Source organism: Anoplophora glabripennis, unplaced genomic scaffold (assembly GCF_000390285.2).
Source record: "Anoplophora glabripennis isolate ALB-LARVAE unplaced genomic scaffold, Agla_2.0 scaffold126, whole genome shotgun sequence".
NCBI lineage: Eukaryota > Metazoa > Arthropoda > Insecta > Coleoptera > Cerambycidae > Anoplophora > Anoplophora glabripennis.
In genome coordinates this window covers 359,047-371,309 of record NW_019416477.1, presented here as the reverse complement: position 1 = coordinate 371,309, position 12,263 = coordinate 359,047, and the positions used below count along the sequence as shown (strand labels likewise).

The window sequence follows — 12,263 nt, the reverse complement described above, 5'->3', positions numbered from 1 at the left end:
CTTGGATGAAAACAAGACTATTTAGCCTTCTACTTCTACTTCTAATGGTTGGTCCTAATAAGTCCCATAGCATTGCGGCCTGATTAGGCCTATTATGCGTCCCACTACTAGTCCTATTCAGCAAGTAGATTTGTCCTTTTTACAAAGTCCAAAAGCTTCCTTGCTGACACNAAATTGTTGTGCTACTGTTCGAACATATGCTGAAAGATTTCCTAATCGAAGAACTCCAAATCACAAAACATTTGCTAATGCGGAGAGACGCCTTCGGGAAACAGGACATTTTTTACCTGTAACATTAAATCGCGGATAATGTACGCCCGGAATTATTCAGCTGGAGGAACTAATTTTGGAAAGGGTCGAAGAAATTCCTCAAGTAAATAAAAGGCGTTTAGTGGCAGAGGTTGGCTTTCAAAAAGTTCCTTTAATAGATTATTAAAAGACCAGTTATTACAGGTTACAGGTATTACAGGGTACAGGTAGGTATTAAGGGTTATTAAAGGTCTAACAGGTGGGTAGAGGAAATAATGCCCTTTTAAAATGGCCACCTCGATCCCCGGACCTAAATCCATGTTTATTTCATTTGAGGAGCGTTGAGGAACACAGATTAAAATAATTTTTCAGTAATTACAGAAAACGAATATGGGAAAGAATACAACATGAAATTAATATTATGAGAGGTAATGCACAATTATTGGATAATTTATAATTTTCGAAGAACTAATGTTTGCGTTTAAGAACAAGAAAGTAACTTTGAGCATTTACTGTAATATTATTTTAATATGATTACAAATATCAGTTTATTTAAAATGTTAATGTTGACTTTCTTACATTATTAGTTGATATTGTTTATTTAAAATATTAGTGTTGATTTTTATTTTATTGATTGGTAATACTAATACCAAAAATGTGTAGTTATTTTAATGTGATGTTTTTTCATTATTATTTCCTGCTTTGAGGCTGCCGTTATAAATTATTTTTTATAAATCGGAATTTTTGCCTATATTTAATGTATGAAAAATGCGAATTTTACACGAAATCCATAAACGATATCGAAATTTTGTAAGAGCAAAAAAATCTTCTAAAATAGTGCTTATTTTTAAAAATATAAATTCTGTCTTCATTGGCATACACACAAAAAAATTACGGGATAGCCAGTGGCGCACAGGCACTAGGAATAGAACATCCTGTATATGTATTCTCTCCAAATTCTATATTTACCTTGCCCTTATATAAAAAAATAAGTGTACCAAATTTGAAGTTTCTAAGAAAAATAGTTTTCGAATTATTTGAAAAAAATAGGTTACCTATTCTATATTTAGAAGGCTATATCTCAGTAGGCGTGCACTTTTGTATAATAGGTAAGCTAAATAAGCTAAGTTAAATAGTCTTATTTTCATCCAAAGAACCTGTGGTCAAGCGTTGTCCATACTTTTCAGGGACACCCTAATACAGTCGCTCCATACCACTAGTGGATCATCCTGTATAAGTTAGAAAGAAGGCAAAATAAACTATATCCTTGCAAGAATCTAGAGCATTCAGAATACCTCTTGCATCAAACGAATACTTACAAATGAAAGACTTGCTAAATTATTGAAAAAAATTACCTTGAAATTATTTAAAACGTTAGAAACGAGACGATATAAACTTCCATGAAGTAAATCGAGAAAATTTAAAACATTTCTTACATCCAATTTAAATGAGAGACTTGCATATTGTTGAACAATGTGAAATTTTACGGGAAGTTAGAAAGAAAGCAAAATGAACTTCTTGCCAAGAATTTAGAGCATGTTTTGCGTTTATATAAATGAAAGAATTTCGTTGTGCAAGTAAATAACATAAATATATTTTTCTCCTTTATATAATTAACCAGTTATGAAGATTGTTCGCCCTCACATGTTTTGATCTCATACATCTTATTTCCCCTTCTTAGTTGTCGTTGCCTTTCTGCTTTAGTTTAAATTTCTTAAAGAAAAAACCTCATATTTGTACAGCATCCGAATTTTAAAATGAAAACAACAATTTCCTATTTTATATTTTGATACTAGGAAATAAAGAAATTGTTACCTACCTTATACGTTCCAACGGCATGAGCTCCATCGTAAATGTAAAGATGATCATTGCAGTCCATTTGCAAGAAATCGAAGCGTAACATGAACCTCTGTAGAATTGAATGTGTTTGAAATGTAATGACGCAGTCTAGATTTCTTTCATTTTGAGACCAAAGGACAGCACCATCGATTTTCCTATAGAGTTGCTGCAGGAAGTGATTCTTGCATAATGATTGCATGGAATCTGAAACCAAAGAAATAAATGTTACTATCAAAAACTATTGTCTTATATTAATTTTAGAAGTTTAAAATTTGTTATCACTGTCAAATTATTAAGTTGTCAGTGAATTATTAATGATAGCATATTAAATTGAAATCATTATTTTAGGTATACCACATTAAATAGATTTAAAACAGTTTAGAAGAATTATTATACAGAGTATCCCATTTGAGACAAATTCTTAAATGTAAACTTAAATTTTAAATTTAATTTAAATAGGACAAGACGTTTAAGATTTAAAGAATTACCAATTGTGACGTCCTTTAGCCATTAAATAAAGCAACTTATAGAGTGTACTCTAATTAATTCTATATGTAACGGAACTTTTAAATTCAGGTTATTTATGAAATAAATACATTTACTACTTTTAAGTATTTAATAACAATATTTATTCATATTTTCCCTTATTTCTAATAGTCACGCCTGTATACTGAAATTATATTTTCATGCACCGAATTTCTAAAGGAAAGCGAGAAACATTTGTCTGTACACATGTTCAGTGTAATTTACGTATTCTCTTGATAATAGTGCTCGCATTTCGCAGCCCAGACGAGCAAGCCCGTAGAATGGAAACGTATAGAAAACAATAGGACATATTTCAGCGGTATATTGGATTTGAGATGGAACAGAATAATCTATGTGTGTATAACTGAAATTCATTTCTTCTGCATCCCAAAACTGTTCTGTTGTTCTCCGCAAGATAGATGTGAAAAGGTCATTCGACTCCACTGGAATTTTTAATATATAGGAAGGAAACTAAGGGGGCGACAAGAACTGGGTGATTTATTTTTAAATAACGGTATCAGTTTTAGATTAATCGCTCCATAAAGTCTTGCAAAATTGTCTAAAATCTAGATTGTCCATTTATTTCGAGATACTGTAAGAGTAAAAATAAAGAAAACAACGTGTAATTTTCAATGATCCTAAAAATATATAATTATTACGAAAGCAAGAATAACAAATATTAAATTCTAAATAAAAACATACGTAATTACATAAAAATTCTTGACTTAATAAATCCCCGGTGATTTTATTAAAAATATATGTACAGCATAATTTTTAATCTTAAATCAATACTTACAATATAATCTGTAAAACATTTAGAATTAAATAAATAAATGGGTTAAAACTTTCAGTTTTTAATGATTTCAAGTTCTGTTGTCAAAACTTGAAAATAGAAAATTAGTTAATTCAAAACTAAAAACAGATCCTCATAACGTATCAAGAAAAAAAAGGGCTGATATAACTGGAGAACCATAATATCCGTATTTGCATTATAGCATTTCTGAGTTCTACACAAAAATGGTTTCCGGACATTATACTTTTTTTTAAATTTTGACATTTGCAGAACTATTTTTAAAGATAGAAGAACGGTTAATTCGGGAAAGTTTTTTTATAAAGTTTATGTTAATAATTTAATGGAATTTTCCGCAGTGAAATTCTTTGCAAAAAGTTGCTTTAATAAAGATACGTAATACCTGAATAGCTATTAAATTAATAGCAGAGTGGTCTAAAATTTTCCACATTTAACTATTTTTCTAACTTATAATTACCGAGATTCCAATACAAACGTCAAAATTTCCTAAGAATATATTCACGCAACTCCCAATCACCCTCAATCACCAAAGCCTGGAAAAAACCACCTCAGTTCTGAATTTTGGGAAATAAAAAGTTTCCCAAATTCATCCTGTGATTAGGGACACGATTAATAGCTACCGTAATTGACTACAAGTCAGCAACTCGTCCGAAGTGAACAGAATACAAAAATGGACAAAATCCGGAGTGGCCAAACGTCCAGATCTGCGGACCCATCATAGCAGGCTGGAACGTTGACCGTGATATCTATCTCATAACTGTTTAAGTGGAAACGCTACAAATTTTAAAGTTGCATACTTCAAACACCCATTTTTTATTAATAGCAGATCTTCAATAAATCCAAATTTTCACAATTTTAAAAGGCTTCAAAACTCGTTGCTAATACATTACTCCCAACCTAGAACTCACAGCTAATTTCAAAGCAGCCAAAGACTCCCAGTCTTTGAACCTGCGGTCCCATGGGATTCAACAAACTCCAAGGAGCTTCCAAACCTATATACTCTCAGGAGAACTCTTACCAAGGCAAAGTCTACAAAGACAGTCGTATAAAGTGTCTCAACTCGGAAGTGCCAAAAATATTTTAGTCTCACTTGAAGTCTCTGAAGCCACTGCCATCTTGAGGGTGTATCCAGTATAGGTAAAGACGAATAAATTAGAGTGTGGACATTACTCTTAGGTAAAACACCTCGCCATCGATGGAAGAACTCACAATTACTTATACGGCTTGTTCCTTATTTGGTCCATCAATGCCTTTNCGGACCCATCATAGCAGGCTGGAACGTTGAGCGTGATATCTATCTCATTTATGTGTGATTAGAGTGTGGACATTACTCTTAGGTAAAACACCTCGCCATCGATGGAAGAACTCACAATTAGTTATATGGCTTGTTCCTTATTTGGTCCATCAATGCCTTTTTAATACAAATTTGATTCAAATGCCATCATGATTGCAGATTGAGGAATCTTAGATGAATGCGATTAATTTTTTTGCACATGTTAGTGAAAATGGTGACCATTTCGAATAATTTTCATGACATAGCATACAATTATAAAATTCTCAACTCAGTGGTCTTAACGCCTTCACGGTCGTGCTAATATTTTAAGTACGATAGTTTTCCGGGTTCTTATGCCGTGGCATATGTATCTGCTCACTACTAGTTACAGAATTACCTTTCACTTCCTTAGTCTTAGCTAGGAAACTTTATACTGCCCTTATTGTTCTCGGGCGAGGTTCTGTGGTGGCGAACCCGCTCTTAGAACCTCTAGGCGCGCCCTAATGATTATTTCAGTTCTTATTGGGTCTAAGGCCACTACGAACGGCATGGTGATCCTATAAATCGTTCGTGGCCTCTGCAACTGATCGCATCCAATGCTTCCTAAGACTAAGAAAGTGAAAGATAATCCTGTAACTGGCGGCAACTAAGTAAATACACAGGCTACGTCGTACTTTAAATATTCTCAACTTCATTTTCAGTAAATAAATAAAATTGTCTATATTATAACAGTTAAGTTAGTTTTGTATCGAAATTGTGTTGGTTATAACTAATAAAAATAATTAATTACGAGAAAACTATTACGCATACAAAAAATGTACTTTACAAACTTCTGACTATGTTAAAAAGGGGCATACATATGTGGCACATACAGGGTGATTCATCATAATGTCATTAATTTTAACCACGTACTCGAAAGGCCTAATAAAGATAGAAAATCTAAGTTTTAAAAGAGAAGCAAATTACCCTTTAACTCCCGCTAATTCGGCGCCCTTACATTTTCTGACCGGGACGTGTCAGCGGACCACAAAGCGTTCTAACATTGAAGCGAAACGGCGTTGCCACGTCAGAACCACATAAATAATAATAAAATATTCAAATCTACCACCGTTAATCGCATCTTCAGCATTATTTTCCCGCAAATTTGGAGATCACGTCATACATATGGAGAGGGGATATGTAGAAAGTATGCAGAATTCAATACAACCCGCAGTTTATTTCGGATTGTTTTGAGTGTCGGTCGTAATGGCTAATTTTGCGAATTTTGAATAAGTATGCGAGTTTCCATCGTAGACAACGTTTTCCATTTTCGAGAACCTTGGTGTGAATTTTTCAACGTCTTCGCGATACCGCAAAGAGAACTTGCAAAGCATCGGAAAAATGACTTAAATGTGGTAGAAGCTGTTTTAAATTTATTTGAGGAGCAACCTACTACTTTGACAAGAACCTATCTTCCCTTGAAATTAATGACATAACATATTTAAGTTTTAGATTAAATGGAAAAAATTCATCGTTTTTGGTCAACTTTGAATCCACCTAGCGGCTAAAAGAAGTAACTGCATTGATTCATTTGTGAATATTTCATTTTAAATTTCTTTCATTTGTGAAACTTCTGAGGGTAAGATTTTTATTATTCATAGCTGTAAAACCCACACGATATGAAAATATAGGAAATATAGTTTCCAATTTAAATGTTCCAATTTTATAAAATAATAGAAGAAGGGAGCCAAACGGTAATAAAAATCAAATTTCATTCATTTTAGATTCTCCGAGATAAGCTCGCTAGCAATATGGTGCACCGGCCCCAATCGTCAGTTTCTTTATACAACTAGGACATCTTCTATTCAATATTCTCAGCGCAATCACAGGACATTCCACCAGAGACTTATCCTGGACGGGAAGATCCTCCCGAGGCAACGTATCGTGTCTCATTTCACTGACCATCTGTCGCAAACCGTCCCTGTGTTATAAAATAAACTAAACTGAAGTTTCACTGCCGCTCACATAAATAGGAGGCCTTGCTATGCTGTAAAGTTTTACAACTTGAAAACTTTGAAAACTTGGCTTATCTAATAGATTTTCACTACTTATATAGGACGTTTTTGATTGAAAATGTATTACAAAAGAGACAAGATTGAAGTGTAATAAGATATTATGCTTTCTAGATAATGTTCCCTTCTAGGAAATGATTGCGTATCTACTTCAGGTCCGCAACTAGGTATCAGGTTCCTTAATTTAAGTAAAACACTATACAGCGTGGTAAAAAAGTTCTGCATAAAATTTATACCCGTCGATTTTTATTTGATCCAGGGCACCTTGTTATGTGGAAAATTTTTTTTTCGATAATCCACTTACGGCTGCGATAACATAATTTGGAACGTTGACCGTGATATCTATCTCATAACTGTTTAAGTGGAAACGCTACAAATTTTAAAGTTGCATACTTCAAACACCCATTTTTTATTAATAGCAGATCTTCAATAAATCCAAATTTTCACAATTTTAAAAGGCTTCAAAACTCGTTGCTAATACATTACTCCCAACCTAGAACTCACAGCTAATTTCAAAGCAGCCAAAGACTCCCAGTCTTTGAACCTGCGGTCCCATGGGATTCAACAAACTCCAAGGAGCTTCCAAACCTATATACTCTCAGGAGAACTCTTACCAAGGCAAAGTCTACAAAGACAGTCGTATAAAGTGTCTCAACTCGGAAGTGCCAAAAATATTTTAGTCTCACTTGAAGTCTCTGAAGCCACTGCCATCTTGAGGGTGTATCCAGTATAGGTAAAGACGAATAAATTAGAGTGTGGACATTACTCTTAGGTAAAACACCTCGCCATCGATGGAAGAACTCACAATTACTTATACGGCTTGTTCCTTATTTGGTCCATCAATGCCTTTTTAATACAAATTTGATTCAAATGCCATCATGATTGCAGATTGAGGAATCTTAGATGAATGCGATTAATTTTTTTGCACATGTTAGTGAAAATGGTGACCATTTCGAATAATTTTCATGACATAGCATACAATTATAAATTTCTCAACTCCGTGGTCTTAACGCCTTCACGGTCGTGCTAATATTTTAAGTACGATAGTTTTCCGGGTTTTTATGCCGTGGCATATGTATCTGCTCACTACTAGTTACAGAATTACCTTTCACTTCCTTAGTCTTAGCTAGGAAACTTTATACTGCCCTTATTGTTCTCGGGCGAGGTTCTGTGGTGGCGAATCCGCTCTTAGAACCTCTAGGCGCGCCCTAATGATTATTTCAGTTCTTATTGGGTCTAAGGCCACTACGAACGGCATGGTGATCCTATAAATCGTTCGTGGCCTCTGCAACTGATCGCATCCAATGCTTCCTAAGACTAAGAAAGTGAAAGATAATCCTGTAACTGGCGGCAACTACACAGGCTACGTCGTACTTTAAATATTCTCAACTTCATTTTCAGTAAATAAATAAAATTGTCTATATTATAACAGTTAAGTTAGTTTTGTATCGAAATTGTGTTGGTTATAACTAATAAAAATAATTAATTACGAGAAAACTATTACGCATACAAAAAATGTACTTTACAAACTTCTGACTATGTTAAAAAGGGGCATACATATGTGGCACATACAGGGTGATTCATCATAATGTCATTAATTTTAACCACGTACTCGAAAGGCCTAATAAATATAGAAAATCTAAGTTTTAAAAGAGAAGCAAATTACCCTTTAACTCCCGCTAATTCGGCGCCCTTACATTTTCTGACCGGGACGTGTCAGCGGACCACAAAGCGTTCTAACATTGAAGCGAAACGGCGTTGCCACGTCAGAACCACATAAATAATAATAAAATATTCAAATCTACCACCGTTAATCGCATCTTCAGCATTATTTTCCCGCAAATTTGGAGATCACGTCATACATATGGANAATAAATTTTTTTCTAAGGCATTTGATCCGTAAACAGCAAATTATTGCATTCAAGAACTTAAGGTGCATTTTTCTAAAAAAAATTGTTATGTAAGACATCGAAATTTTCACACCGTTGTTTAGATAATTATCACTGTCGTCAATTTCGAACGAGAAAATATGCGTTGTCATTAAAAAAAAATAATAATCGCTGCCGTAAGTGGATTATCGAAAAAAAAATTTTCCACGTAACAAGGTGCCTTGGATCAAATAAAAATCGACGGGTCTCACCGTTTTTCGAAAAAAAATTGTTTAACGAAAATATGAATTTTATGCAGAACTTTTTTACCACGCTGTATTTTTACGTGTCAAAATATGCACATAATTTAGACCAAAGAACATGAAGCTTACCTTACAGTAAAACTTACTTGTTTCAAAACTATTTAACATATATAAAAAATTTGAGATCAGAAATTGCAAGAATCTACACTATTTTTTTTTCGTTTATCACTTGATCAATTTATATACAGGGTGTTCTACGAGCTCTATGACAAACTTTGACAGATGGTGCTGGATTAATTTAAAACATTTTTTCTTATATGAACATAGATCCTCTTCGTTTTTGTTTAGCAGTTACAAGCATTTTAAAAAATATAATTTCATATTTCAATCAAAGTAGCCTGATAAATAGAAATGATGGTTGCTATAGCAATAATTATTATTTGTGTCATTTTGTTTATTCATTTGTCACTTAGCGTTAAAGTACTAAATAAAAAATGGATTTATTTACAACTGAAGAGTATATGGGTATTCTAATGGGAACGCCAGACAAGTAGCTCGAAAATACCTACCGACGATGGTACCCAAATACTACACAGTCTTTAGTACATCATTTCGTAGATTTCGAGAAGAAGGTAACCCCGCTATAAAAAAGGCCAATCATTCTACTGAAGTGAATGTACGAAGATGATATGATATGCCGTCACTGATAACTCTTCAATTAGTGTTCGGCGTATAGCAGGTAATCTTCATTTATCACCGAATTTTGTATTGGACAGATAAATATTACATCAGTTTCATCGCCAAAATGTACAAGCATTACTAGATGCTCCTCAGCGATTAAAATTTTGTCGCTGGTTACTTCAACAACATGCACAAAATGATAGATTCAATTCGTTTGTTATGGTCTGATGAAGCATATTTTACTAGGGACGACATAAATATGTAATAATCATAATGAACATATCTATGCGTTACAAAATCCACAGCTTGTCTACCATGTTCAAATCACTATCCGCCAGCAGTTATTTGAAAGTATTTAGGATACAGCCATTCAGATAAGGAATGATACAAACCTCATCCATGGAGTGGCGCAATATTTAGTTGATCGATGTGAGGCTTGCATGAGCCGAGCGCGAACATTTTGCAGTCTTAAGTTTTATAGTATTAAGATTTACTAATTTGATAAATAAAGGTAATAATGTTTAAACTTTAAACACAAATAATAATTATTGTTATAGCAACCATCACTTTTATTTATCAAGCCACTTTAAATGAAACATGAAATTATATTTTTGAAAATGCTTGTAACTTCTAAACAAAAACGAATCGGACCTAAGTTCATATAAAAAAAAATGTTTGAAATTAACCCAGCTACCATGTCATAGTTTGTCATAGAGCTTATAGAACACCCTGTATTGAAGTCATTCATCTGCTCCGTCTTTAGTAATTCGTATATTATGTAAAATACACCAAGTCTCGATTTTTCTTATTTTATTTCGTCAAATTACTATACACTATAAATTTTTGTTCCTTGTCTGAAATTAAACCCCTTTTGTCCAATAGTGGCAATTATTTGAGTATTTGCGCTTTCCATTCCTCCAAAGAATTATTGGTAAAAATCACTATCAAATTAGTCGTGTGTGTAAAACAATTGTCACCTATATTTCCAGTCAAGTTACAATGTAAAAAATTTCACCTACAGTATGTCTGCGGATTGAATTTAAGAGGACAAATTGACCAAAAAGTGAAAGATACGAAAAAAGGCATTCTTGACAAAAATTTTTGTTTATTTAGAAAATATGAATCACCATGACGAACGTCAATTTTGTTGTACAGAGTGAGTCAAAAACATAAACATGTTATTAAGCTTAAAAAGATAAACAAAGCAAGAAGATATCAAATTTCAAAAACGCCACCCCCATATTGAACACATTTTTGTAATTACTACCTTAGATATCTGAAGGAATTTCTTATTTCTTCCTGTGATATTGAACGTACAGCCTGGGTAATTCTGCTTTTAGCATTTCAATATTATTTGGTATTAGAGTAGCATAAACAATTTGTTTTAAACGACACCATAGAAACATATCGGCCATGGCTTAGTCAGGGCTCCTTGGGGGCTACAAAATTGGAGCATTTCTACCAATCCATCTTGGACCAAATCTATGGTTCAGCCACTCTGTTACCTCACGAGCACAATGTGCTAGACAACCATCCTATTGACGTGACTCATTTTTAAGCAAAAACTTTTATCAAGAATGCCTTTTTTTCGTATCTTGTAAAATAAGGTATGTTTACTCTTACTCAAAATAACATTCTTCTGTTTTTTACCCACCCTGTACAATAAAATTGAAGTTCGTCATGGTGATTAGTATTTTCTAAACAAGCAAAAACTTTTATCAGGAATGCCTTTTTTCGTATCTTTCACTTATTGGTTCATTTGTCCTCTTGCAAACTCAATCCGCGGACATAAAAACACAAAATAACGAAATTTATTGAGCTCTATGGTTAAATTTTTTTTATTGAAACATGAGCTCAAAAGCAACTTTTTTCAGCCAGCAGCCATATTTTTACTAACCCTTTTAGATTAAAACGTTTCTATGTTTCAGCTAGTTAGGATTTTAACGAGGCTGATATGCAGTTTGTTACGTGCAGTTTAGTATGCTAACATGTTTGTTTGTTATGATGGAATTAAAATAAATATCCTTAAAACACATCTGTTTTTATTTTTTCAAAGGAAATACCTTTCCAATAATACCAAGTTCCGGCAAAGGTGCGATTTATGTACAAATCATCATTTTATTCATAAAAAACAAGTTGGTAACGCCTAATAAGTAAGTGACAAACGAATTTTTGGAGAGTTTAACCCAACATTGAAGTCAAATTTGAATGTCATATTGTTTAGAAATTAACTTGAGTGAAGTCCTACTTTAACACATGTAAATGTTATATAATAACTTAATTTATTATTTGATATACCGGTTGATTTTTTAAAACTGATACTTTCAAATATGTTGAAAATAAACAGTCTACGAAAAAATGTTTCTAGTCAAAATTTAATAATCCCGCGGAGGAAATGCAATAGCTAAAATGCTAAAATTAGTCCCCCCTCCCTTTTATTATTGATTCGGATTATACGGCTAAAAGAACGTAGGATTTGTCTGAATCATTTGGTTCGATTCATGATAGATGGCGTTGTAATCGAGAAATGTAATTTTTTTTTCTATTTCTCCTACTATGCATTCGATTCAGCAATACGTTTGCAATAAAAAATGACACGTCTCATGTAAATACTCGAGTCCTTTCGCCTCTCACGTATTAAGGTACTTGATTTAAGTGAGTCCCCTTGCAGCTCACCTATAAGGTACTTGATTTATGTGAGTG

General features: G+C 33.2%; 1 protein-coding gene across 1 annotated transcript in view; it reads right to left on the bottom strand.

Annotated features, from left to right (window-relative positions):
- LOC111691584 overlaps positions 1–12,263 on the bottom strand; it is a 270,222-nt gene that overhangs the window by 82,190 nt on the left and 175,769 nt on the right. The window contains exon 2 of the mRNA XM_023454655.1: positions 2,069–2,292. Within this exon, the coding sequence (XP_023310423.1) occupies positions 2,069–2,292 (224 nt within the window). The remainder of the gene's footprint in view (positions 1–2,068; positions 2,293–12,263) is intronic.